This window comes from Mobula birostris, chromosome 4, assembly GCF_030028105.1.
Source record: "Mobula birostris isolate sMobBir1 chromosome 4, sMobBir1.hap1, whole genome shotgun sequence".
NCBI classification, from domain to species: Eukaryota; Metazoa; Chordata; class Chondrichthyes; order Myliobatiformes; family Myliobatidae; genus Mobula; species Mobula birostris.
This window is the reverse complement of record NC_092373.1, coordinates 71,563,556-71,591,451: the sequence shown is the minus strand read 5'-3', so window position 1 is coordinate 71,591,451 and position 27,896 is coordinate 71,563,556. Positions and strand designations below refer to the sequence as shown.

Here is a 27,896-nt window from a genome sequence, read left to right as displayed (position 1 = left end):
GTTAGATTTTTCCCTTCATGTCTTCAACCTATGTCTCAAGACTGTATACACCACTGAAGGATAAGTTCTCCGTCTCCTGTGATGCTGTGTTTCTCAGTGAGTAACCAGCATTTTTCTATATGTTGAATAATTTAAATTATAAAGACTCATTGCAAGTACGTTGTTATGGATTAAACATCTGACAGATGTGAGTGGGTAAAACGTCAGAGGTTTTGGGCTGTATTTTGTGATTTGAACCATTTATTTTTGTTTCTATTTCCATTTATTCATTTAAATGGACTCACACCACATTCCTTTTTGCACAATTCTGCTCAACATAGATTTTATTTTACAAGAAATTATAAAATAGTTGAATATATTTTAATAACATTACAACTCAAGATGATACACTACTTAATGCACCAGCTCATTTTTGGATAATTGAATATTGATGTGTATCACGAGTTAATACTTTTAAACTTAATAAAGCAAAAAGGTCGACTGGCACGCACATGCAGAAGAACATAGTAAATACAAAGGCGATCGATCATGTTTTCATCACATTATACACAGAATGTTGCAGAAAAATGAAGAGACATGATTATTGTGCACTTAACCTATATATACACATAATGCATTAGTCCACTTTAAATCAGGGATGGATGTTTTATGGAAGATGAAATGACAATTATTTATTCTACTTGTGTATTCTCAGATCACATCACCATCAGAACAATGAATGAAACAATCTGTCCTAAGAAAACGAAGGATCAAACAAATTCCACAATACGCTCTAACAATGTTTAACTGACTGTTGTGCATTTTTTGTACCTTCAGCAATCTCCGATCTAGGTTGTTTACTTATAGAATTGTGCAATTAGAATTAGAATTTGAAGGATTCTGAACAGGATTTTGAGTGGGATGTGGAGTGGGACGTGGAGTGGGACATGGAGTGGGACGTGGAGTGGGACGTGGAGTGGGGCTCGGAGTGGGGCTCGGAGTGGGGCTCGGAGTGGGGCTCGGAGTGGGGCTCGGAGTGGGGCTCGGACCGCCAAACGAATTGGAATCTGATGTGGAATTAGAGGTCTGATCTTGAGTACGATTCCACATGGGAATACTTGTTTGCCTTGGGGCTACAGGTATAGAACAATGAAAAGAATACTCAGATGATTCAGTGCAAGTTGCCTTTGTGTTAAGGCAGGCAAAGCAAAATTCCACATGGCATCTGATGCACACGACATATTTGCACATATCTTGATGCTCTATAAGCAAACCACAAGTGGGACAAGCACGGATTATAGGACAATTTTGAATATTGCTGTAAGGTAAAGTTTTTGTGGCACAATTTTTCAAGGCTTCCAGCTGGATATTAATGCATCCTTCATTGTCACATTTATCAGAGCGTGGAGCTGGGCCTTTCCACTTCTTCATACATTGCCAGCAAAATTCAAAAGGGATTCCATCGTTGGCCGTGCAGATTGAACAAGTCACTGATATGTTCGTCTCATCTTTCCGTTCCACATAACTCCCACACCTCGGACACTAAACAAAGACAGATGATGAAATTAGTAATTAAGGACATACACTTCTGATAATCCACTGTATATAATAATGTATTCTTAGTTTTTAAAAGTGCTTCTTCAAAATTAAAGTTATGGCATCTCCTGTATTGATCATTTTTGATGTTCCACACAAATTAAAAGTTTGCTGTAATTTCCACATGAAATCATTATCGCAGTAACAATATCTAGATCCCCGACCCCCCCCCGGAAGTGTTACACCTAATCAGTTGGCTAAGTACTAAATACACTGAGAGATTTCTGGAGTGATATTTATCTGATGATTAATTCTTTGATCAAATGGGTTTATACCACAGTCACAGAGTGGGACAGTGTTTCCCCTGACATTGATTTACAGCGGAATCACATCTTTGAGTCACAGAGTCATTGATTGATACAGCACATAAACTGGCCCTTTGGTCCAACTGTTCCGTGCAAACCAAGCCATCCGTCTGAACTGATCGCATTTCAGAATCACGTTTAATATCACCGGCATGTGTCATGAAATTTGTAGTCTCTGCAGCAGCAGTAACATGCAATAAATAATAACATTGAGAAAACTATGAATTACAGTATATATATATAAAAAATCATCATCATCATGTGCCACACTCTGCCAGAGCCTCGCCAACCACTTTCTTCCACTGTGATCTGTCGACAGACAAACCTCTTGCATCTCTGGCAGTGAGGCTGGTCCACCTCTTGATGTTGTCCATCCAGGTTGTCCTCTGTCTGCCTCGGGAGCAGCCTCCTTCTACTCTGCCTTCAAGCACAGTGCGTTCCATTGTGTCATCAGTTCTTCAGATGTGTCCAAAATAGCGAACTTTCCTTTGGATAACGGTTTCCAGAAGTATTGGTTTTGTGCCAGTCTTTTCTAGGATGAAATTGTTGGATCTCCTTTAAATGTATGATACCCTGAGGATCCGTCTGAATGTCCACATCTCAAATGCTGTCAACTTCTTTTCATCAGCTGCTTTAAGGGTCCATGTTTCACAGCCATATATGGTTAATGGCCAGATGAGACTCTTGAGGAGGCATGTCTTGGTGTCAGTGCTCACAGATCTATCTTTCCAGATGTTCCAGAGTTTGGTAGTGCTTGTGCGTGCCATTGCTAGCCTTCACCTTATTTCCTTGCTGCATTCATTTGTGTCATTCAGTTCTGCACCAAAGTATATGAAGGAGGACACTTGTTCGATCTTGTTGTTTCTGATGTAGATGTCAGCTTGAATTGCAGTTTTGCTTATCACCAAAACTTTGGTCTTTTTTATTAAATAGTTAAATTAAATAAGTAGGAAAAAATAAAAATAAAAAAGTAGTGAGGTAGAGATCATGGGTTCAATGCCCATTCAGAAATTGGATGACAGAGGGGAAGCTGTTCAGGCTCATGAACCTCCGTGATAGCAGCAATGAGATGGGGGCATGTTCTGGGTGATGGAGATCCTGAATGATGGATGCGGCCTTTTTGAGGCATCACTGCATTGAGATGTCCTGGATGCCACAGAGGCTAGTGCTCACAATGGAGCTGACTAAGTTCACAACTTCGTGCAGCTTCTTTTGATCCTGTGCAGTAGCACCCCATCATACCAGACAGAGAAGCTCATTTGACAGACGGCTTCGGACAATGACCACCATCATTGTCAGCTTTGCCACAGAGAGGTTTGGAATAGAGGAGGGAAAGACCACCAGATCCCAATACACTATGAACCGCAGGGCAGCCCAGATCCACCAACTGCGCCAAGAGCTCCGGTCCCTGACACGGCAGTTCAAGGTAGCAATGCAGGAGGAGAAACCTCCCCCGGATGAGCTCCAGAACATCTAGCGGAAGAATCTAATGACCCTGCATGGAGCAGAATGGCACAGGGGGGCGAGGGAGAGAAAGAGCCAGGAAGCAAACTGCCTTTATAGCCAACCCGTTTGATTTTACAAAACAGCTCCTAGGGCAGAAACACAGTGGCCGCCTTGTGTGCTATAAGGAAGAAGTAGACCATTTCCTTCATAACATCCTGAGCGACCCTGCAAGGGAGCAAGAACCGGGCCTCCACATTAGCACATGATTTGGATTTAAGTGAGGGAGATTTGTGTAGTGTCAGCCTCACTCTCTCTTCCCAATTCCCATCTGGATCCAGTGGCTAGACAGAGTCTAGACGGCTGGAGATGGGACTAGGCGCAGTGGATGACCAGGACGTCTTCTATGCCTTGTCCTGCTCTACACGTTCCACGACACTTGCAGAGACAGCCTTCTTGACTGTTGGACCTTCCACTAGTCTCTTCCACCCAATCCGCTGGAGTCTGTCTTCACATGCTGGGATAGACAATTCCCTATCTCACTGAGGGTTTGAGACCCATTGGCTACCCTCACCTGCTTTAGCCGGCTTGTCGAAATCGTTGCCCGGGGTGTGGCTGCTGTCGCATGCAAACAGCTACGGGGAGCCACAGGTGAGAGCTGAGTGCTATGTGGGGACCAAAGGTGGACTAACTGCCTTGAAAGGGACACGACATGTTCCCCCACCAGAGGTGCTACCCCTCCCTGACACCCCATACAGGGCCCTTACAAGCCAACCACTCCCCATAGTGATGTGAGGGAGCCCACCTGGAAGGAAGACCAGGAGGTTGTGTCTTCAGCCAGAGTCAGTTCTGCGTCAGGACCCAGCGGAGTAACCTACAAGGTACAAGCACTGCCCAGAGCTTCGCAATATTCTTTGGAAGATCCTGCGAGTGATCTGGCGCAGGGGCACAGTGGCAGACCAGTGGAGGTACGCAGAGGGGTTCTGGATCCCTAAGGAGGAAAATTCATCGAACCTGGAGCAGTTCAGATCTATCTCGCTGCTTAGTGTGGAAGGGAAAATCTTCTTTAGTGTCTTGTCCTGCCGGATAACAGATTTTCTCTTCAGTGCAGATGGGTGGAATTCCCGGAGTGCCTGGGTGCATGGAACACACTGGAGTAGTCACCCAACTGATCAGGGAGGCGCACACGGGGAAGGGAGAGCTGGTCGTGCTTTGGCTAGATCTCGCCAATGCATATGGGTCAATACCCACAAAGTGGTGGAGTTTGCACTGGACTAACATCATGTTCCCAGAAAGATCGAGGACCTCATCATGAACTACCATGGGAACTTCAGACTGAGTCACCTCTGGAGCTATGACATCAGGCTGGCATAGGCTGGAGAAGGGGATTATAACTGTGTGCACAATCTCCGTTATTCTCTTTGCCCTTGCCATGAATATGATGGTCAAGGCAGCTGAGGCAGAGCGTACAGGCCCGCTGACTAAGTGTTCAGCAGCCCCGATCAGAGCCTTTATGGATGACATCACTGTCACGACAACATCAGTTCCTAGCAGCAGGTGGATCCCCCAGGGCCTGGAAAAGCTCATCGTATGGGCAAGGATGAGCTTCAAACCAGCTAAATCCAGCTCCATGGTGTTGAAGAAGGGCAAAGTGGTGGACAAGTTTTGTTTTATCTTGGATAGCACTACAATTCCATCTATCATCCAGAAGCCAGTCAAGAGCTTGGGGAAGGTTCTTTGACTATAGCCTCAGAGATGCAGCTGCCATCCAATCAGCTTCCAAGGAGCTTGAGAGCTGGCTCACCACGGTGGACAAGTCAGGCCTACCTGGAAGGTTCAAAGCCTGGACTTACCAGCGTGGCATCCTACCCCGAGTCCTATGGCCACTGCTGGTATACGAGGTGCCTGTGACAACTGTGGAGTTGCTGGAGAGGAAGGTCAGCAACTACCTTCGAAGGTGGAGGAGCTTACCTCGTAGTCTGAGCAGCGCAGCACTGTACGGATGGTGCAATAAGCAGCGACTTCCCTTCAGCAGCCTGGATGAGGAGTTCAGGGTTCCCCGCACAAGAGGGATTCCAAGGACCGTAAAGTGGCAGCAGCAGGCATCCAGGTATGGACAGGCGGGAAGTGGAAGGCACAGGGAGGGCTGGTGGTAGCAGAGTCCCGGCTGAGCCACAGGGCTCTGGTGGGGACAGTGTCAACTGGGCGAGCGGGGCTGGGCTCCATTTCACAACCTCGCTATGGCAAGGCCAAAGGCAAGGACAGACACCAACTAGTCCAGGAGGAAGTGTGGGCTGGTGTTGAAGAGGAGAGGAATAGCAGGATGGTGGGCATGCAGCAGCAGGGAGCATGGACATGGTGGGAAGGTGCGCTGGAGCGGAAAATCTCCGGGACTGACATCTGGCAGGCAGAACCCCAGCACATTAAATTTATGATCCAGACTGTCTATGATGTCTTGCCAAGCCCTGCAAACCTCCATGTCTGGGGCAAGAGCGATACACCAGCATGTCATCTCTGTCCAGGAAGAGGATTACTGGAGCACATCCTTAGCCCTGAAGCCTTGGAGGAAGGTTGCTACCGGTGGCATCATGACCAGGTGCTGAAGGCACTGTCTGAGAGCATTGCAATGGCCATGACCACTAGCAAACAGTGGTCAGAGGAAGAACATCTCCTTTTTCAGAGCCGGAGCACAGCCCCTACATCAGCCCAGACCAGCATCATCATCGGGACTGCTTAGCACCACAGCAGACTGGCTGCTTCAAGTTGACCTGGGGAGGCAGCCGAAGTTTCCCGACCAAATACCAACAACTTTACTGAGGCCAGATGTGGTCCTTTCTTCAGTGTCCTCGAAGCAGGTTGTCCTCATCGAGTTGACAGTCCCCTGGGAGGACTGCATTGAGGAGGCAAATGAGCAGAAGCGGGCCAAGTACCAGGAGCTGGTGGAGCAGTGCTGGAGGCAGGGCTGGAAGGCTCGCTGCAAGCCCATTGGAGTAGGGTGCAGAGGTTTTGCCGGCCGCTCACTCTGCAGAGTCTACACCCTACTTGGCATCACTGGGTCTGGCAAGAGGAAAGCTATCAGGACCATCACAGAGGCTGCTGAGAGAGCCTCCAGATGGCTGTGGATCAGGAGGGGTGATCCATGGGCCAGTGCTGCTGGGACACAAGCTGGGGTCTGATAAACCTCAGCGGGGTCGCCTGGGCGAGGGTGTATGATGTTGAAAGACTCGAAACACCCAACGATCCCAGGTTATATCACTGATGATGTGTTCCAGCGCATCCACAGGATGTATCTCAGGATCACATGGAGAAAACCATGAATTACTGTAAATACATATATATATATATATTAAATAAGTAGGGAAAAAAATAAAAATAAAAAAGTAGCGAGGTAGAGTTCATGGGTTCTATGTCCATTCAGAAACTGGATGACAGAGGGGAAGAAGCTGTTCCTGAACCACTGAGTGTGTGTTTCAGGCTCATGAACCTCCGTGATGGTAGCAATGAGATGGGGTATGTTCTGGGTGATGGAGATCCTGAATGATGGATGCTGCCTTTTTGAGGCATTGCTCCATTAAGATGTCCTGGATGCCACAGAGGCTAGTGCTCACAATGGAGCTGACTATGTTCACAACTTGCTGCAGTTTCTTTTGATCCTGTGCAGTAGCACCCCACCATACCAGACGGAAAAGCTCATTTGCTTGTGTTTGATACATATGTCTCTAAATCCTTCCTGTTCTTGGTTCATCGTGTGTGCTGATCTCCACAATATAAAGTAAGGAATGGTATATATCTTATGTCCAACAACCTAGGAAAGGAGAGTCTGGTGCTGTGGCTCAGAAGAGAATGGAGGAGAAGAGGAATGCAGTATTGATCAGGGATTCCATTAGACAGGAGATTCTGTGGACACTATAGAGACACCTAGATGGTATAATGCATCCCGGGTGCCAGGGTCAGGCCATTTCAGATTGGGTCCATGGCATTCTAAAGGGGAAGCAGTCTTGATACATATTGGCACCAATAACATTGATAAGAAAAGGGAGGAGGTCCTGAAGAGAGAATTTAGGGAGCTAGGTAGAAAGCTGAAAAGCAGGACCTCCAGGGTATTAATCTGTGGATTGCTGTCTGTGCCACAGGCCAGTGAGAGTAAAATACAAATAATTGAAGGTAAGTAATATTTTCACTCTACCAACAATTTCGGAATCAGAATCAGAATCAGGTTTATTATCACTGGCATGTGTCGTGAAATTTATTAACTTAGCAGCAGCAGTTCAGTGTAATACATAATATAGAAGAAGAAAAAAAATAATAAATAAATGAATCAATTACAGTCTACGTATATTAATAATATATATTGAAAAAGTGAGGTAGTGTTCAAGGGTTCAACATGCATTTAGGAATCAGAGGGCAGAGGGGAAGAAGCTATTCCTGAATCACTGAGTGTGTGCTTTCAGGCTTCTGTACCTCCTACCTGATGGTAACAGTGAGAAAAGGACATGCCCTGGGTGCTGGAGGCCCTTAATAATGGACACTGCCTTTCTGAGACACCACTCCTTGAAGCTGTCCTGAGTACTTTGTAGGCTGGTACCAAAGATGGAGCCGACTAAATTTCCGACCCTCTGCAGTTTTTTTTTGTTCCTGTGCAGTAGCCCCACCCCCACCCCCCCATCGGCCGACCCCCATTACCTGTCAGAATGCTCTCCACGGTACATCTACAGAAGTTTTTGACTGTTTCTGTTGACATACCAAATCTCTTCAAACTCCTAATGAAGTATAGTTGCTATCTTGCCTTCTTTATAGCTGCATCAATATGTTGGGGCCAGGTTAGGTTCTCAGAGATCCTGACACCCAGGAACTTGAAACTTCTCACTCTCTCCACTTCTGATCTCTCTATGATGATTAGTTCATGTTCCCTTATCTTACCCTTCCTGGAGTCCACAATCAGCTCTTTCATCTTATTGGCATTGGGTGCAAGGTTGTTGTTGTGACACCACTCCACTGAAAAGTTCATGGATCCTGTATCTCGTCTAACCTGATGCAGCGTCAGAGAACTATTTATCTAATCTACATACTGTGAATTCCACAAACTCCTTCTGACAGAATTCATGCAGAATCCATTGTTAGAACATGACTGGAACTTTCACATTCACGACCACCAATAAAAAAAATGTTGACAAATCTTTGTTGAACTATTGGCAAGAATTAACAGTCTAGAAGCAATACAATACCTGGATGTGTATGATCTACATATAAAGCTTAAACACAAGAGTTTCTGCAGATGCTGGAATTCCAGAGCAAGACACACAAAATGCTGGAGGAACTCAGCAGGTCAGGAGGCTATGGAAATGAATAAAGACTCTTCTTCAAGACTGGAAAGGAAGGGAAAGACGCCAGAATAAAAAGGTGGGGTAAAGGAAGAAGGACTAGCTAGAAGGTGACAGGTGAGTGGCAAAGGTAAAGGCCTGGAGAAGAAGGGATCTGATAGGAGAGGAGAGTGGACCAGGAGAGAAAGGGAAGTAGAAGTGGGCACCAGGAGGAAGTGATAGGCAGGTGAGGAGAGGTCAGAGGTTGGAGTGGGATATAGAAGAAGAGGAGCGTTTGAAAGTTTTGGGCCTGTACTCACTGGAATTTAGAAGAATGTGGGGGAATCTCATTGAAATGTTGAAAGGACTAGATAGGGTGGATGTGGAGAGGATGTTTCCTCAGGTGGGGTTATCTAGAACTCGAAGGCACAGCCTCAAAATCAAGGGGTGACCCTTTGGGACAGAGTTAAGGAGGAATATTTTTAGCCAGAGAATAGTAAATCTGTGGAATGTTTTGCCACAGACTGGTGGAAGCCAAGTCTATGCATATATTTAAGGTAGAAGTTGATCATCTTCTGATCAATCAGGGGATCAAAGGATATGGCGAGGAGGCAGATAGATGGGGGTTTGAGTGGGATCCGCATTCAGCCATGATAGATTGGCAGAGCGGTCTCAATGGGCTGAATGGCCTTATTCTGCTCCTTTATCTTATGGTCTTTGGTCTGAGAGGCAAGGGTAAGAGAAAAAATTTACTGGAAGGAGAAATCGATGTTCATGCCATCAGGATGGAGACAGAACATGAGTTGTTAGTCCTCCACCTGAGAGCAGCCTCATTGTGACAAAAGAGGAGGCCATGGACCAACATGTTGGAACATGAATGGGGATAGGAATTAAAGTGTTTGGTCAAGGGGAAATTCTGCTTTTGGTGGTGGAGAAGAGGTGCACAACAAAGTTGTCCCCCAATTTCCATCAGGTCTCACCAATGTAGAGAAGGCCACATTGAGATCACTGAGTACAATAGACGCAGGTGAAGTTTCCACACTTAGTCAGACTGCTGAGGGCCCTGAAGGGAGGAAAAGAAGGAGGTGAATGAGGAGGGGGTTGTATCACATTTTTGTTGTGTACCAGGATATGTGCCAGGAAGGAGATCAGAGGGGAGGGATGAATGGACAAGGGAATCAAAGAGGGAGTGATGCATGTTGAATGTAGAGAGTGGGGGATAGAGATAAATATGTGTTTTGTGGTAGTATTGAAGATGGTGGAAATTGTGGAGAATAATAGGTGAGGCCAAGAGGAATTCTAATCCTGTTCAGAAGTGGGTGTCTAGAAGTGGTAGAGATACAGGTGACGGCAGCATCAATGGTAGAGGAAGGGAAATCCCATTCTTTGAAGAAGGAGGACATCTCTGATGTCCAGGAAAGGAAAGCCTCATCCTGGAACAAATGCAGTGGAAATGAAGGAACTGAGAAAAGAGAACAGCATTTTTACAGGAGACAGGGTGAGAAGAGAGATAGTCAAGATAGCTGTGGAAATTGGTAGGTTTATAAAATTTGTGGGGAGATAGCTTGTATCCAGGGATGGAGAAAGAGAGATCAAGAAAGGAGAGAGGTGTCAGCAATGGACCAACTGAACTTAAGGGCAGCTTGGAAGTTGGAGGCAAAGTTGATGAAATTGACAAGCTCAGCATGGGTGCTGGAAGGAGCACCAATGCAGTCATCAAAGTATCACAGGAACAGTTGGGGAACATTACGAGGGAAAGCTGGGAACATGGAGTATTTCACATAGCCATTGAAAGGGCAGGCATAGCTGGGACCCATGCAGTTGCCCGTAGTTACCCCTTGAGTTTGGAGAGATTGGGTGGAGCCAAAGAAGAAACTGTTTAGGGTGAGGGTGGTGGTGGAGGCAAAATGGTTGGGTCTTCTTTTGCAGAAAAATTTAAGGCCTTCTTGATGGGGGAGTAGAGTGTATAGCCATCCATGGTGAAAATAAGGTGGTTGGGGCCAGGGAATTGAAAGTTGTTGAAGAGATCAAGTGCATGTGAAGTGTTGTGGATGTAGCTGGGATGGGACTGAACCAAGTGGGATAGAATGGAGTCGAGGTATGCAGACATGAGTTCTGTGGGGCAGGAGCAGGCAGAGACAATAGGACTACTCAGACACTCAGATTTATGGATTTTGGGTGGGAGCTAGAAATAAGCAGTGCAGGGTAAGGGAAGTTTGAGTTTTCCAGAGTTGATGAGGTTAGTGATGGTGTTGGATACAATTTTTTGATGGACCAGAGTGGGGTCCTGCCTACGGGGCTCTGCAAGGTAGAGGTTCATCTGATACACGACAACAGTCCAAAAACCATTTGTTTGTGGGTTTGATGAGAAAGTCCTTATTCTCCAGCTCTTTACCTTTTCCACCCATCTGAGTTCATCTATCATCTTCTAGCAAGTCCTCCTTCCACTCCATCCACGTTTTTATTCTGGTGTCCTCAGCCCTTCCTTTCCAATCCTGAAGAAGAGCCTCAACCCGAAACACGGACTGTTTCCTCATTTTCACATATAAAGCTTGTCAGTTTATTTCATGTCAGCCCCTCAGTGTATCTTCATTTCTTCATGTACTCATCCACCTTCCTCACCTTCTTTGCAATTGTTCTCAGTTACGACATATTTTTCTCCAGCTTCTCCTGAATTCCAGGTGGAATTTCTTGATGAAAGCTCTGTGTTAAGGCATCTAAAATTGTATTCTTCTACAAGTGAAAATATCTTTTCTACATTGATCATTTAAAATCTCCTTATAATTTTAAACACTCTGATCAGGTAATCTCTCAGTTCCCTTTTGCAGAAAAATGGTCAGTTAACCTATTCATTGTTATAGTCTTTGGGAAACCCTTGTGAGAACCCTGGCTTATTATGTTAAAACTTCTGTTGTGTTTTGGTCCTTTTTAAAACATTGCCTGTCAACCTCCCTGAATATTACCTCATTCTTCAGACTCTCACACCATCCCAAGCTTCACAGCTTTCTCAAATCCAGTAATGACCCCTATTTATTAGCAGTTAGTTAGATGCCAGTCCTGCTTTACCTGTTTGTATTCACAGTAACTTGAAGCAGCGAGAGTGACAAGCCTCTCTTCAAAAATCTGCCGTTCCTCAACAGAGAGCAATGCGTGTCTGCACACCTCCATGTAGGACCATTCCTTTCCACATCCTTCATCTGTCTCATCTATTAATGCAGGGCAGTGGAATTTGAAATGACCCTGGAAAAGACATTCAAAAATATTGTAAAGCATTCCCATTTAAAAAGTGGATTGAGCATGAGATATAACAGAAAGGATTGTTTGTGATATCCACCTCACTTATACGGGTCCGACACCATTCCGTGAGTGAAATGGGATCTACAGCATGTCCACAGGACATTTCCACTCTGTAAACATTTGGGTCATCATCTCCTGCAATAGAACATTTTATTGGAATTACTACAGAATTTGTTTAAGGCGCTAAGTATACAACAACAACAAATGCTTGAACAGTGCTTTCATTGAAAGCATTTGCTTAGATAAAACAAAATAAAATGGTTCAATAAATTTGATCTGATTGGTAAAGAGACTACCTGAAATGTGCGTGAAGAAAGAAACAGATTTTCCAATGGTTACAAAACATATATTTTCATTTTAATTGGAGTGCATCCTGGTGTGATTTGAAGGAGCTCTGGGTTGTTTTCTGTTATAGAACATAGAAAAGTACAGAACAGGAAAAGGCTCACTGGTACATCATGTCTGCACCAACCATGAAGCCAAATTAAACTAATCCCATCTGCTTGCATAGGGTCTGTGTTCTGCCAAACTCTTCCAGTTCATGTGTCTGTTTAAATTCTTCTTCAATACTGCTACATATCTCTTTCTATCACCTCCACAGCAGCACGTTCCAAACATCTGCTAATTTCTGTGTTCTCCCTAAAGTATCCAAGGGATTTAAACAAAGACAATGTAATAGTATCACCTTAAATTTAGTGTTTATATTTCTGAAAACATTAGAGGTAAGAACCATTTGATTAAGGTTATTTTGATTTGAAAGTCCTTTCAAATTATTAATAGTGACTGGCATGTCAAGTTATTTCTGCCAAAATTAGGCCAAGGAAACACAAACACGAGGAAATCTGCAGATGCTGGAATTTCAAGCAACACCCATAAAAGTTGCTGGTGAACGCAGCAGGCCAGGCAGTATCGCTAGGAAGAGGTACAGTCGATGTTTCCGGCCAAGACCCTTCGTCAGGACGTCTTGACGAAGGGTCTCAGCCTGAAACATCGACTGTACCTCTTCCTAGAGATGAGGCCTGGCCTGCTGCGTTCACCAGCAACTTTTATGTGTGTTCCAAGAAAACACAATATCTTTCTGTATATGTGCTGACTAGATCTCAACACCCCACTCTTCAGGCAAACCCAACTCCCCTGATAGTATTCTAGGGACCCTCTTTCCTTCCAGGGTCTCACGTGGTTTGTGTCCTCTTGCCATTCAGTGCACCAAAACCCTACAGGTCATATCTGCATCACTGGAAGAGACCATTGTATTGATAGTTGGGACATGAGTTTGGAGTGTCAGAGCTGTTATATGATGTATTCCTATCTGAAAGTAATATTTGTACAACACTGATATCTTAGCAACATTGTTGAATTCCCATCAAATATGGCAGACTTTCCTGGCAAATCCTGTGTCATAGGTCCGTGATGTAGGATATGGGACTGGAACTTTCCTGGGCTGAGGATTATAGTTAAGAAGCCACACCTTACCCAAAGGGACAGACTTTTGAACTTCATTGCAAACCATAACTGGCAGCTCAAACCCAACAGGCTTTCAATTTTACATTCAAAGAAAAAGAACACAAGATGTAGTACAGTAGGATACCACTGTCACAAGAGGGAAGAGCAACTCAGCATAAATTAACAATGTTAAATTAACAACTTGGAGTACTGTGCTGACTTGGAGTACTGTGCTCAGTCCTGGTCACCTCACTACAGGAAGGATGTGGAAGCCATAGAAAGGGTGCAGAGGAGATTTACAAGGAAGTTGCCTGGATTGGGGAGCATGCCTTATGAGAATAGGTTGAGTGAACTCGGCCTTTTCTCCTTGGAGCGATGGAGGATGACAGGTGACCTGATAGAGGTGTACAAGATGATGAGAGGCATTGATCGTGTGGATAGTCAGAGGCTTTTTCCCAGGGCTGAAATGGTTGCCACAAGAGGACACAGGTTTAAGATGCCGGGGAGTAGGTACAGAGGAGATGTCAGGGGTTAAGTTTTTTTACGCAGAGAGTGGTGAGTGCGTGGAATGGGCTGCCGGCAACGGTGGTAGAGGCAGATACGATAGGGTCTTTTAAGAGACTTTTGGATAGGTACATGGAGCTTAGAAAAATAGAGAGCTATAGGTAAGCCTAGTAATTTCTAAGTTAGGGACATGTTCAGCATGACTTTGTGGGCCGGAGGGCCTGTATTGTGCTGTAGGTTTTCTATGTTTCTATGTTTGATTGGTAATCCGCAGAACAGCAAGTGCAAGTAACAAAAAGAAAATACACACAAATTAGAAGTGATTATAACAGTAAACAATAGTTGGCCTAATACTTCACGGTGTACATAAATTACTTATGGGTTAAAGGTAAAAGGTAATTTTGTTTCAACGAAAGAATATGGTCTGTTTTCAATGGAATGATGGGGTAGTAAATTTGCTGATGACACAAAAGGTTGGGGGTGTTGTGAATCATGTGGAGGGCTGTCAGAGGTTACAGCAGAACATCGATAGGATGCAAAACTGGGCTGAAAAGTGGCAGATGGAGTTCAACCCAGTTAAGTGTGAGGTAGTTCAGTTTGGTAGGTCAAATATGATGGCAGAATATAGTATTAATGGTAAGACTCTTGGCAGCCTGGAGATACAAAGTGATCTTGGGGTCCGAGTCCATAGGACACTCAAGCTGAAGGCATACAGTGCTTTGGCCTTCATCAACCGTAGGATTGAGTTTAAGAGCTGAGCCTTAATGTTACAGCTATATAGGACCCTGGTCAGACCCCACTTGGAGTACTGTGCTCAGTTTGGTCACCTCACTACAGGAAGGATGTGGAAACAATAGAAAAGGTGCAGAGGAGATTTACAAGGATGCCAAGGAAATTTTTAAAGGTTAAAAAATTTTAAAGATAAAGCATCTGCTGATCACAAAGAAGCAGATAAATTCATGAGTAAGTTTGCAAAGATCATTGCTGATGAAAACATAACACAAGAAGTCTACAATAAGTTCCCTGGCCCCCACCACTTTATTTTCACTATGGATATCCAGTCCCTATATACCTCCATCCCCCACCAGGAAGGTCTCAAAGCTCTCCACTTCTTTTTGGATTCCAGACCTAACCAGTTCCCCTCTACCACCACCCTCCTCCGTCTAGCGGAATTAGTCCTTACTCTTAATAATTTCTCCTTTGGCTCCTCCCACTTCCTCCAAACTAAAGGTGTAGCTATGGGCACCCATATGGGTCCCAGCTGTGCCTGCCTTTTTGTTGGCTTAGTGGAACAATCCTGTTCCAACCCTATACTGGTATCTGCCCCCTCTTTTCCTTTGCTACATCGACGACTGCGTCGGTGCTGCTTCCTGCACGCATGCTGAGCTCGTCGACTTCAGTAACTTTGCCTCCAACTTTCACCCTGCCCTCAAGTTTACCTGGTCCATTTCCGACACATCCCTCCCCTTTCTTGATCTTTCTGTCTATCTCTGGAGACAGCTTATCTACTGATGTCTACTATAAGCCTACAGACTCTCACAGCTACCTGGACAATTCCTCTTCTCACCCTGTCTCTTGCAAAAATGCCATTCCCTTCTCGCAATTCCTCCATCTCCGCCACATCTGCTCTCAGGATGAGGCTTTTCATTCCAGGATGAAGGAGATGTCCTCGTTTTTTAAAGAAAGGGACTTCCCTTCCTCCACCATCAACCCTGCTCTCAAATGCATCTCTCCCATTTCACGCACATCTGCTCTCACCCCAACCTCCCGCCACCCCACTAGGAATAGGGCTCCCCTTGTCCTCACCTACCACTCCACCAGCCCCCGGGTACAACATATAATTCTCTGTAACTTCCGCCACCTCCAACAGGATCCCACCACTAAGCACATCTTTCCTTCCCCCACCCCTCTGCTTTCCACAGGGATTGCTCCCTACACATCCCCTTTGTCCATATGTATCCCCCATCCCTCCCCACTGATCTCCCTCCTGGCACTTATCCTTGTAAGCAGAACAAGTGCTACACATGCCCTTACACTTCCTCCCTCACCACCATTCAGGGCCCCAGACAGTCCTTCCAGGTGAGGCGACACTTTGCCTGTGAGTTGGCTGGGGTGATATACTGCGTCCGGTGCTCCCGATGTGGCCTTCTATATATTGGCGAGACCCGACGCAGGCTGGGAGACCATTTCGCTGAACACCTAAGCTCTGTCTGCCAGAGAAAGCAGGATCTCCCATTGGCCACAAATTTTAATTCCACGTCCCATTCCCATTCTGATATGTCTATCCACGGCCTCCTCTACTGTAAAGATGAAGCCACACTCAGGTTGGAGGAACTACACCTTAATTTCCGTCTGGGTAGTCTCCAACCTGAAGGCATGCACATTGACTTCTCAAACTTCCGCTAATGCCCCACCTCCCCCTGGTACCCCATCTGTTATTTATTTATTTATTTATTTATACATATATACATACACACACACACATTCTTTTTCTCTCTCTCCTTTTTCTCCCTCTGTCGCTCTCACTATACTCCCTTGCCCAGCCGCTGGGCTTCCCCTTTCTTTATCCCTTGGCCTCCTATCCCATGATCCTTTCATATCCCTTTTGCTAATCAACTTCCAACTCTTGGCTTCATCCCTCCCCCTCCTGTCTTCTCCTATCATTTCGGATCTCCTCCTCCCCCTCCCACTTTCAAATCTCTTACTATCTCTTCTTTCAGTTAGTCCTGACGAAGGATCTCGGCCCGAAACGTCGACTGTACCTCTTCCTAGAGATACTGCCCGGCCTGCTGCGTTCACCAGCAATTTTTATGTGCGTTGCTTGAAATTCCAGCATCTGCAGATTTCCTCGTGTTTGCGCTCAGATGACTTAGAATGCATTGGAAGCAGCTCAGGGAATGTATACTGAACTAATGCCCGGAACTAGCAGATAGTCCTTTGAAGAGACTATGGTTTGTATGTACTGAGTTTACTGGAGCATGTGAGAGGGACATAATTTAAATGTCAAAAATCCTGAAAGATCTTGACAGGATGTTGTGGCAGAATCGAGAACTGGTGCGGGAGTGGAGGGGTGGAGGGTGGTTACTGTTTAAAGATCAGCGTTGCCCGCTAAAGACAGAAAAAAATATAAAAATATATACTATATTTTTCAAAGTCGTTCGAATTCTCTTCACAGAAGCGTAGTGGTATCAAAATCTTTGAATAGTTTAAGGCAAATTTAAATAGGTTCTTAGCAAATGAATGGTTAAAAGAATACCGCCGGTAGATGGGAGTGGGAAATTGTAGTAACGATTTTTTTTTGCGTGGCAAACCAAAAATAGTTCAAATATATAAAAGAAACTTTGGAATATTATTCAGAGATCTCCAGACACGCCAACATCTCACTATCCAAGTTTACCTAACCAGTTCCGGCCTAATCTGGCGATCCCTTTCCATCCTGGGACCTCGACCAGCCGAAGACCCACTTAGAATCGCCCGTACGCTTTCAGCCCCAGCGGCACCGTAAATCTGGGATGACTACAACTTGTGCACAAGCACTAGAGTGAGTTTGCCCACCCAAACTCGACGTTGGGGGTCAGTCCTTACTTTAGTCATGCTGCGATGTATATTTACCTGTGATCCCGTCCGGTCGCTTAACAAATTTCAATCCGTTGTAAACGTAATCGCGGCTCATTCCTCCGCAGTTGTTCCTATCCGATGCACCTGCACAACAGGGGAGTTTTTGTCGATCAGAAACTACGATTGTAGGTTACGCCAAACGACTGCAGTGAAATTTAAACCCTCTGACCACTTCCTCGAAAAGGAGGCGGTTTATTCTGTTAACTTTCTTCCGGGTGCAATTCGTCTCCGAATTATCACTTGTCCTCGTGTTTAACGTTTTATTTGGACACTTCTTGTTGCTCTGTTAAAAATACGGCTCACAGGAAAGTTTGCCCTGTTTTATGCCCACCCCTCCCAGAGATATCCCAACATTATGTCCATTTCTGACATTGACTTGCTAACCTCGTTCCCCTAGTCGGTTCACGAAACATTGAACAGCCCAGCCCTTCCGCTGGAGTTACGTAAAGCAAGTGAAACTAAATTCTGTTCATTTTAATGGACCTTCACGGATATTGCAGCAGCAATTGAAGTTGCTGAGACCAAAATGGGAAAGATCTATCAAGTGTGCGTCATTGGTTTGAGAGGCGAAAGAATTATGGTTGATATATCGGAGTCGGAAGATGAATTTAATGCGATGAAGATCGTTAACTTTAAAAAAATGCTGATAACTAAAATGCCGTCTTTATTAGGTACTTGAATAACATATCATGTCGGTTTCTGAGATGAAAATTGGTTAGATAGCCTAACGAGGAAGTTGACAATGGGCAGCTAGATATTCCGAGTAGCTTCGCCGATCGAGGCGGCATTGTTTACTTTGAATTCAGTTTCTCGAGTCAATGCTGAACTTCAGTATGTTTAGTTTTCATATCTAACTATTTATTAATCAGGGTTGGTTAATGGTTCGCTCTTTTCTCAATTTCTCTCTTTTTAAGGTGTCGGGAGTGTGGATGATCTGCGCCTGAATTTCAGCGACAAGCAACTGGAAAACGAGAAATCATTCTCCCATTACCAGATCAGGGACAAATCCACAATACTCGTCATAACAGAACTAGTTGGAGGAGCAGTAGAATAGAAGATTGAAAATGCATGCTGAAGAAGAATTGAACTGCAGTGACCTGTGTTTATATCGCCTGCGATATGATTCAGAGACATGAGACGCAATCGTGGCTTTAATGTGTGTATATAAACTAGTGATTCCAAAAGTAGATTGGGTTTATATTCTGATGAAGGATCTGGGCCCAAAACGTCGACTATTTACTCCTTTCCATAGACGCAGCCTGGCCTGCTGAGTTCCTCCAGCAGTTTGAGTGCATTGATTGGTATACCTTCTGTGTATATGTTGACCTTAGTAATGAGAAATTGGGTTCAATTGAACGCTTCGTGCTTCGTGTAGAAGAGACAGAAGAGAGCGCAGAGGGTGGAAACTGGAGCAATACGGGGATGGGGTGTAGGATGGGTTGGAGGAATGCAGCGAATCAGGCAGCGTCTATGGAAGGGAATGAACAGTCGAAGAAATCAGAAGAGATTGTTCGTGTGGAATGTTCTGCTTTTTTTCCTCGTGCAAGTCCTTGCTTAGTTATTAAAAAATGTGGTTTTATGCCATTATTAGAATATTTTTCGTCCCTCTTCAACAGTTGGCACATTTTCAGAGAGGTGGTGACACTTCCCTGCCCCTTGTTATGGATCAGGTGAGCCTGTGGCATGTTGGATTGACTGGTGAACGATTAGTTTTTGTTGGATCATGGTCTCCCTTTGGGGCTTTGCAATTGCTTGTTTGGTGGGTGGTGGGTGCTGATGCTTCCTGCTGAAATAAGTGGGGGAGGGGGAGGGGGAGGGTTGATGCTCTGCTGCTGCTTGTGCAGGGGAGGGTGAGAGGGAGCTTTGGGTTCTAATGTTTTACTGTCATTCATTCTTTGGGGTTGTCCTCTGTTTTTGTGGATATCTGTGTAGAGCAAGAATTTCAGGTTGTATAACATATATATTCTCCAATATTAAATGAACCCTTTTCCTATTCAATTTTATGACATTAATCTTGATTTTTTTTGCTGTAAAAGTTTTCCTTTCCTTCAATGGCAGTGAGTACTGTGTTCCAATGTGTCCAGCATCTGGCAATTTGACAAGATGGTGCCAATGGCATTATTTTCAATCCTAACTTCCTGGACTGAAATGATTGAAGTCTTGGATTCCACTCCAACTCTCTTCTTGTTTCAGATCTGAGCATAAGTTCCCCAATGTAGTGCTGGAGAACCCAAGTAAGGCTGGTTCTGTCGACGCATCCACGGTGAATTAGCCAACGAGCCATTGATGAAACCACAGGAAGTAATATGGAGAAAAAGTGGGCAAAGGGGACAAAATATCTTGTAAGCAATCATAGGTGGGCAACAGTGTTCAAAGAAAATAGGTAATGCAAACAAGTTGATCATGGTCATTGTTGCCCTTACTCCTTGTCTACCTGTCTACACTCTTTCTGTAACTGTAAAACTACGTTCTGCAGTTTGTTTTTCCCCTTTTTGTATCATCTCAAAGTACTGATGGTTAGAATTACCAGTCTGGATGGCATGCGAATCAAAGCATTCACTGTATCCTGGTACATGTGACAATACCAAACAATTGTCAAGTTATCTGTACATGAAGCACGAAGGGAAGGATCTCTCAGCTGCTGCAGATGATGGATAAGTAGGTGTCAGGGTTTCAGGAGAATGTATTCAGATACATTAGAAAACATAAAATGTAATTGAAAACTCAGTGCAGCAACGACATGACCACATTGACCACTTGACTCTGCAATCGGCTTCAGAGTCAAAAGAGTCAAATGACATGGAAACAGGCACTTTGGTCCAATTAGTCTATGTCATCCAACATTTCCATCTAAACTAATCTCATTCGCTTGTATTTGGCCCACATTCCTTGTTTTTGTGTACAGTACCTGTCCAAGTAAGTTTTAAATGTTGTTAACCACTTAACCTTAACCACTGCCTTAACCACTTCCTCTAGCAGCTCATTCCATATTCTAACCAGTCTCTGGGTGAAAAATTTGCCTCTTAAATTCTACTAAATCTCTTCCCGCTCATCTTAAACATTTGTCCTCCAGTTCTTGATTCCCTAACATTGGTAAGAAGATTCTTTGTTTTTATTTGTTCTAAATTGAACTTTTTCTTGTATCATTTATGTTTAATTATGTTCTTCTTGTGAAAGTTTTGTCTCTGATATTATGTGCCTGTGATGCAGCTGCAAGTAAGCATGTGCATACATGTACTTGTGCATAGGACAATCAACTGAACTTTGACTTCTTTATGAACAATAAAATAGGTTACTTCATTAGCCCTGGACTTGGAGCTGATCTGCTTGAGTTTGAGGCTTCTGTCTGAATACAAAATTAGCTTGATGTTAGGTGGCAGTGGACCATAGCTTTTCAAACTGGGTAGCTGTTATCAGTGTGATGCCACAAGACTCAATGCAGGATCTTTTAAAGTTCATTAGATATTCTAATAATTTGCAAGAGAATAAAGGTGGCATGTTTAGAAAGTTTGCAAATGATACTAAACTTAGAGATATTGTATTGTGAAGAATGTTGTCTAAATTTGCAAAAGGATCGAGATCAACTGGAAAAGAGGGCAAGGGAATGGCTGACAGAATTTAACACAGACAAGTGTGAGGTGTTGCATCTTGGCTGGGTAAAATGTGACTGGACTTGCACGGTAAATGGCAGGGCCTTGGAGAATGTTGTAGAACAGAGAGAGCTAGAGATGCAGTAACAAGAGTTCTCTAAATATGGTAACACAAGTAGACAGGCGTGAAGAAGACATATGTATGGTTGCTTTCATTAGTGGAGAACTTGAGTAGAGGAGTTGGGATATATTGTTACAGTTGGACAAATCATTGGTTTGTGTACACTTGGACTGTTGTGTTTAGTTCTGGTTGCCAATGTATAAGAAAGATGTGATTAAGATTCGCAGAAAAGATTCATCGAAATGTTGTCTATACCAGAGGGTTTGAGTTAGAAAGAGGGATTGGATAAGCTGGGAACAGTTTCCCAGGTGCAAAGGAGACTCAGCGGTGACCTTGTACAGATTTATATAGTTTTTAGAGGCATAGATAGGGGAGATAATACAGTCTTTTTCTGGGGGACCTGTGTAAAAGATGATAGGAGAAAGATTTAAAGGCGATCTGAGAGACAGGTTTGTTTTACACAGTGCATGGTGGCTATGTGGAACAATCTGCCAGAAGAGAGTGCCATTTGATAAGCTGGCAAAGAGACATAAGATGGCAGCAAACTATGATCTCTATTGAAATTGCTCATTTCTTTTTGGGTTCATGAGGATGATTTTGTGGACAGAGAGGGAAGTTAGGGATCCGGTTTGAGTTTAGGGACAGAGATGTGGGGTAATTAGAGGACAGACTAGAGTCTGAAGTCCCTGCTCCACATTCAAAGGCCAGGGATGTGAACTTGGGGCACACACAGGTTGGGCCGGATTGTCCAGCCAGATGTTGGACCTGCAGGCTGGTGTGGACAAAGGCTGGTATCACCACCCCCCACCCCCAGGCCAGCAAGATGTCAGCGGGTTCCAGAGTTGGAGTTCCATGTAGACGGGAAGAATGAAGTCCAATGACCCACTGACATCACAAATCAGACCAGAATTTGAGGCCCAGTATTTAGGCTTCTGCCATCAGTGAGCTCAGAGTTTGAAGCCTGGTGTTTGGTGATTGGTGGGTTCTGGGATCAAAGACAAGGATCGAGGCCTGAGGTTCAATCAGAATTCCAGAGGTTGAGGAGCCCGGATCTGTGAATTGATGCGAGTCCACTGGGGTAGCTGACGACCCAATGTCTGCATGTCCGAATCTGATCCTGGGTCCGCTGGGGGCTGAATGCCGATGAAGACGGACTGTCTTGGGGTTAGAGGATTGTGTATGTGTGTGGATGAGAGGGAGGAATGGGGTGGGTTTTGCTGTTGTTGTGTCCTGTGTTGTTCTGCCAAGCTTTGTGGGCATTCTATGTTGGCACCAGAATGTGTGGCAACACTTGAATGCTGCCCCAGCATGAAAATAACATATCTCACTGCATGTGACGATGTACCTGTGATAATAATCTTCAATCTTGAATCATGGCCTTTACAAGCTGAGGCACTGAGTATAATTATTGTGATGTCCATTTCCAATTGTGCAAAACATTAGAGAGACTCCACTTCAATATCCTGTACAGTTCTGGTTGCTACATTACAGGAAAGATATGGTAGCCACAGAGAGAGTGCAGAAGAGATTCACCAGATGTTCAGGATCTGGATGCAGTGTTTCCACCCAAAATATTGACAATTCCTTTCCTCCTACCAATGCTGCTCGACCTGCTGATCAGACTATTTGTTGCTCCAGATTCCAGCATCTGCAGTCTCTTGTGTCTTCATCAAATGTCGCCTGAATTGGAGGGCTGTAGTTATAATGAGAAAAAGGAGAGGCTGGGTTAATTCCCACATGAATTTAGGCGGTGGGGTGCTGATCTTATAGAGGTTTATAAAATTATGAGGAGCATAGATAGGATAGGGAGCCAGAATTGTTTTACAAGGGTAGGGGAGTCTGCTACTCAAGTGCAGAGTTCTATGGAGAGAGAAAAGAAATTTAAAGGCAATCTGATGAATAGATTTTTCACTTAAAGAGTAGTGGTTATCTGGAAGATGGTGATGAGGAGATATACAGGAGTGAGAGAAACATAGAAACATAGAAAACCTACAGCACAATACAGGCCCTTCGGCCCACAAAGTTGTGCCTGGACATGTCCCTACCTTAGAAATTACTAGACTTCCCCATAGCCCTCTATTTTTCTAAGCTCCATGTACCTATCCAAAGGTCTCTTAAAAGACCCTATCGTATCCACCTCCACCACTGTTGCCGGCAGCCTATTCCACGCACTCACCGCTCTCTGTGTAAAAAGCTTACCCCTGACATCACCTCTGTACCTACTCTCCAGCACCTTAAACCTGTGTCCTCTTGTGGAAACCATTTCAGTCCTGGGAAAAAGCCTCTGACTATCCACACGATCAATGCCTCTCATCATCTTATACACCTCTATCAGGTCACCTCTCATCCTCTGTCGCCCTAAGCAGAAAAGGCTGAGTTCACTCAGCCTGTTTTCATAAGGCATGCTCCCCAATTCAGGCAACATACTTGTACATCTCCTCTGCACCCTTTCTATGGCTTCCACATCCTTCCTGTAGTGAGGCGACCAGAACTGAGCACAGTACTCCAAGTGGGGTCTGACCAGGGTCCTATATAGCTGAAACATTACTTCTCGGCTCCTAAATTCAATTCCATGATTAATGAAGGCCAATACACCGTATGCCTTCTTAACCACAGCGTCAACCTGCGCAGCTGCTTTGAGTGTCCTATGGACTCAGACCCCAAGTTCCCTCTGATCCTCCACACTGCCCAGAGTCTTACCATTAATACTATATTCTGTCATCATATTTGACTTACCAAAATGAACCACTTCAAACTTATCTGGGTTGAACTCCATCTGCCACTTCTCAGCCCAGTTTTGCATCCTATCAATGTCCCGCTCTAACCTCTGACAGCCCTCCACACTAGCCAACACCTCGAACCTTTGTGTCATCAGTAAACTTACTAACCCATCCCTCCACTTCCTCATCCAGGTTATTTATAAAAATCACGAAGATTAAGGGTCCCAGAACAGATCCCTAAGGCACACCACTGGTCATCGACCTCCATGCAGAATATGACCGATCTACAACCACTCTTTGCCTTCTGTGGGCAAGCCAGTTCTGGATCCACAAAGCAATGCCCCCTTGGATCCCATGCCTCCTTACTTTCTCAATAAGCCTTGCATGGGGTACCCTTATCAAATGCCTTGCTGAAATCCATATACACTACATCTACTGCTCTTCCTTCATCCATGTATTTAGTCACATCCTCAAAAAATTCAATCAGGCTCTTAAGGCACGACCTGCCCTTGACAAAGCCATGCTGACTATTCCTAATCATATTATACCTCTCCAAATATTCATAAATCCTGCCTCTCAGGATCTTCTCCATCAATTTCCCAACCACCGAAGTAAGACTCACTGGTCTATAATTTCCTGGGCTTTCTCTACACCCTTTTATTTGGCTGAGTGGTGCCTCAGAGATAACCTTGCACAGTAACAGATCAAAGAAGTGATTATGGACTTCAGGAAGGGAAAATCAGGAAATCACATTCTGTTCCTCATGGGGGTCAACAGTGGAAAATGTGAGCAGCTTCAAATTCCTGGGCATCAGCTTCTCAGAGGATCTAGCCTGGGCCCAACACATTGATACAATCACGATCATGAAGAAAGCATGTCGACACCTGTGCTTCATTAAGATTTGGCATGTCACCAAAGACTCCATCAAGTTTCATGAGATGCACCAAGGGGAGCATTCTGAATGGCTGCAGTCAGCAGCGTGAGCAGCGCACAGCAAGTACGTTTCTCATAGGTAGCATCAAGCTTTGGCTCACAGGAGGCTTCGACTCTGGGTAAGTGGTACATGTAAGTCTCCGTTTTCCTCCTTTTTTTTGCTGTGTCAGTGGTACATAAGAACATAAGAAATAGGAGCAAGAGTAAGCCATCCGGCCCATTGAACCTGCTCTGCCGTTCAATAAGATCACGGCTGATCTGTCTGTTAACTCAGGTCCACCTACCTGCCTTTTCCCCATAACCCTTAATTCCCTTACTATGTAAAAACCTATCTAACTGTATCTTAAATATACAAACATTTGTATTTAGTGAAGAAGCCTCAACTGCTTCCCTGGGCAGAGAATTCCACAGATTCACCACTCTCTGGGAAAAACAGTTTCTCCTCATCTTCTCCTCTGAATCTTGAGGCAATGTCTCACCTACCAATGGAAACAACTTTCCTACTTCTATCTTATCTATCCCTTTCAAAATTTTGTATGTTTCTATAAGATCCCCTCTCATTCTTCTGAATTCCAGAGAGTCCCAGGCAGCTCAATCTCTCCTCATAGGTTAACCGCTTCATCTCTGGAATCAACCTGGTGAACCTCCTCTGCACTGCCTCCAAAGTCAGTATATCCTGGATAATGGAGACCAGAACTGCACACAGTACTCCAGGTGTGGCCTCACCAGTACCCCGTATAGTTGCAGCATGACCTCTCTGCTCTTGAATTCAATCCCTCAGGCAATGAAGGCCAACGTTCTGTTTGCCTTCTTAATAACCTGTTGTACCTGCAAGCCAACTTTTTGCAATTCATGAACAAGCACTCCCAAGTCCCTCTGCACAACAGCATGCTGCAATCTTTCACCATTTAATAATAATCTGCTCTTCTACTATTCCTTCCAAAGTGGATGATCTCACATTTACCAACATTGTATTCCATCTGCCAGACCTTGGCTCACTCACTTAACCTATCTATATCATTCTGCAGACTCTCCACATCCTCTGTACAATTTGCTTTTCCACTCAGCTTAGTGTCATCAGCAAATTTTGCTACTCTACACTCAGTCCCCTCTTCCAAATTATACTTATTGTAGTTTAAGTGGCCATTGTTCACCTGGAGACTTGGGAGACTCAGTGTCTCATAGCGAGCTACATCTGCATGAAGTGCATCCGGCTGCAGCTCCTTGTATACCATGTTAAGGATCTGGAGCAGCAGCTGATTGGCCTTCGGCTTGTACAGGAGATCACCGATCAGAGTTACAGGGAAGTGGTCACCCCTAAGTTGCAGGAGGTGGGTAGCTGTATGACTGTCAGGAGAAGGAATGGGATGGTAAATAGCTAGTTAGTGCAGAGCACCCCTGTGGCTATTCCCCTCAACAGTAAGTGTATCATTTTGGATACAGTTGTGGGGGATGACTTCTCAGGGGAATGCTACGGAGAGCAGGTTACTGACACCGAGCATGGGCCTGTAGTGCAGAAGAGAAAGCGGGGGGAAGAAGAAAGCGTTAGTGATAGGGGATTCAATAGTCAGAGGAACAGAATGGAGATTCTGTGGACCTGGACAGAACACGGATAATATGTGGCATCCCAGGTGCCAGGGTCAGGGACATCTCAGATCACGTCCACAGCATTTTGGAGGGGGAGGGAGAGCTTCCAGATGTTTTGGTACATATTGGTACCAGTGACCAAGGAAAGAAAAGCAAAGAGGTCCTGATTAGAGAACTTGGAGAGCTTGGCAGAAAGCTGAGAAGCAGGACCTCCAGAGTAGTAATTTCTCAATTACTACCTGTGCCACCTGATAGTGAGGGCAGAAACAGGACATCTTGAGAGATAAATGTGTGGCTGAGAAGTTGGTACAGGGGGTCAGGGCTTCAGGTTTTTAAATCATTGGGATCTCTTCTGAGGGAGGTATGACCTGCACAAGAGGGATGGGTTTCATGTGAACCCAAAGGGGACTAATATTCTCATGGGCACGTTTGTTAGAGCTGTTTGTTTGAGCCTATGGTATTACAGGAAAGTTACTAGCATGGTTAGAGCATTAGCTGATTGGCTGGAGGCAACAACTGGGGAAATAAAGGATCCTTTTCTGGTTGGCAGCCAGTAACGAGGTGTTCTGAAAGGGTCGGTGTTGGGACCACTTCTTTTTATGCTATATATCAATGATTTAGATGATGGAATATATGGCTTTGCTGCCAAGATGATATGAAGATTGGTGGAGGGGCAGGTAGTGTTGAAGAAACAGGAAGACTACAGAATGACTTGAGTTCGGAAAATAGGCAAGGAAGTGGCAAATGAAATACAATGTTGAAGAATGCATGGTCATGTACTTAGTTCGAAGAAATAAATGAGCAGTCTATTTTCTAAATGGGGAGAAAATCCAAAAATCTGAGTTACAAAAGGACTTGGGAGTCCATGTGCAGAACCCTAAAGGTGAGCTTGCAGGTTGAGTTGTGGGGAGGAAGGCAAATGCAATGCTAGCACTCATTTCAAGAGGTTTAGAAAACAAGAGCAGGGATGTAATGCTGAGGGGTTATAAGGCACTGGTGAGGCCTTACCTTGAATACTGTGAACAGTTTTGGGCTCCTTATCTAAGAAAAGATGTGCTGGCACTGGAAAGGGTTCAGAGGAGATTGACAAGGATGATTCTGGGAATAAAAGGGTTATCATATAAGGAACATTTGATAGCTCTAGGTCTGTACTTACTGGAATTTAGAATGGATGAGGGCTGATCCCATTGAAACCTTTTGAAAGAGTAGATATGGAATGGATGTTTCCCATGGTGGGGGAGTCTAGGACAAGGGGGCATGGAGGGGCATCCATTTAAAACAGAGATGCAGAGACATTTCTTTAGCCAGAGGTGGTGAATTTGTGGAATTTGTTATCACAGGCAGCTGTGGAGGCCAGGTCGTTGATTGTATTTAAGGCGGATATTGATACGTTCTTGATTGGCCATGGTGTCAAAGGTTATTGGGAGAAGGCCAGGGAGGAGGAAAGAAGAATCAACCAT

At 44.6% G+C, this 27,896-nt stretch overlaps 1 protein-coding gene across 2 annotated transcripts; it reads right to left on the bottom strand.

Annotated features, from left to right (window-relative positions):
- Positions 1-305: 305 nt before the first annotated feature.
- LOC140196397 (E3 ubiquitin-protein ligase DDB_G0292642-like) lies at positions 306-17,888 on the bottom strand. Of its 2 annotated transcripts, none has more exons than XM_072255528.1 (4): positions 17,480-17,888; positions 11,958-12,055; positions 11,690-11,863; positions 306-1,521 (listed from the first exon to the last, which is right to left on the bottom strand). In XM_072255528.1, the coding sequence occupies exons 1-4, from the start codon at positions 17,538-17,540 to the stop codon at positions 841-843; spliced, it is 1,014 nt and encodes a 337-aa protein (XP_072111629.1). In that variant the 5' UTR covers positions 17,541-17,888; the 3' UTR covers positions 306-840. The 2 variants fall into 2 exon arrangements, with proteins under 2 accessions (XP_072111629.1, XP_072111630.1); XM_072255529.1 differs by lacking the exon at positions 17,480-17,888 and adding an exon at positions 12,217-12,506.
- Between the last annotated feature and the right edge of the window lie 10,008 nt (positions 17,889-27,896).

Excerpts from the sequence above, each read along its gene's own strand:
- LOC140196397 (XM_072255528.1), bottom strand. The coding sequence starts at position 17,540 with ATGAGCCGCGATTACGTTTACAACGGATTGAAATTTGTTAAGCGACCG. Across the intron at positions 12,056-17,479 it reads GCGACCGGACGGGATCACAG|GAGATGATGACCCAAATGTT; the intron begins GTAAATATACAT and ends GTTCTATTGCAG. Across the intron at positions 1,522-11,689 it reads GTTACTGTGAATACAAACAG|TGTCCGAGGTGTGGGAGTTA; the intron begins GTAAAGCAGGAC and ends GTCTTTGTTTAG.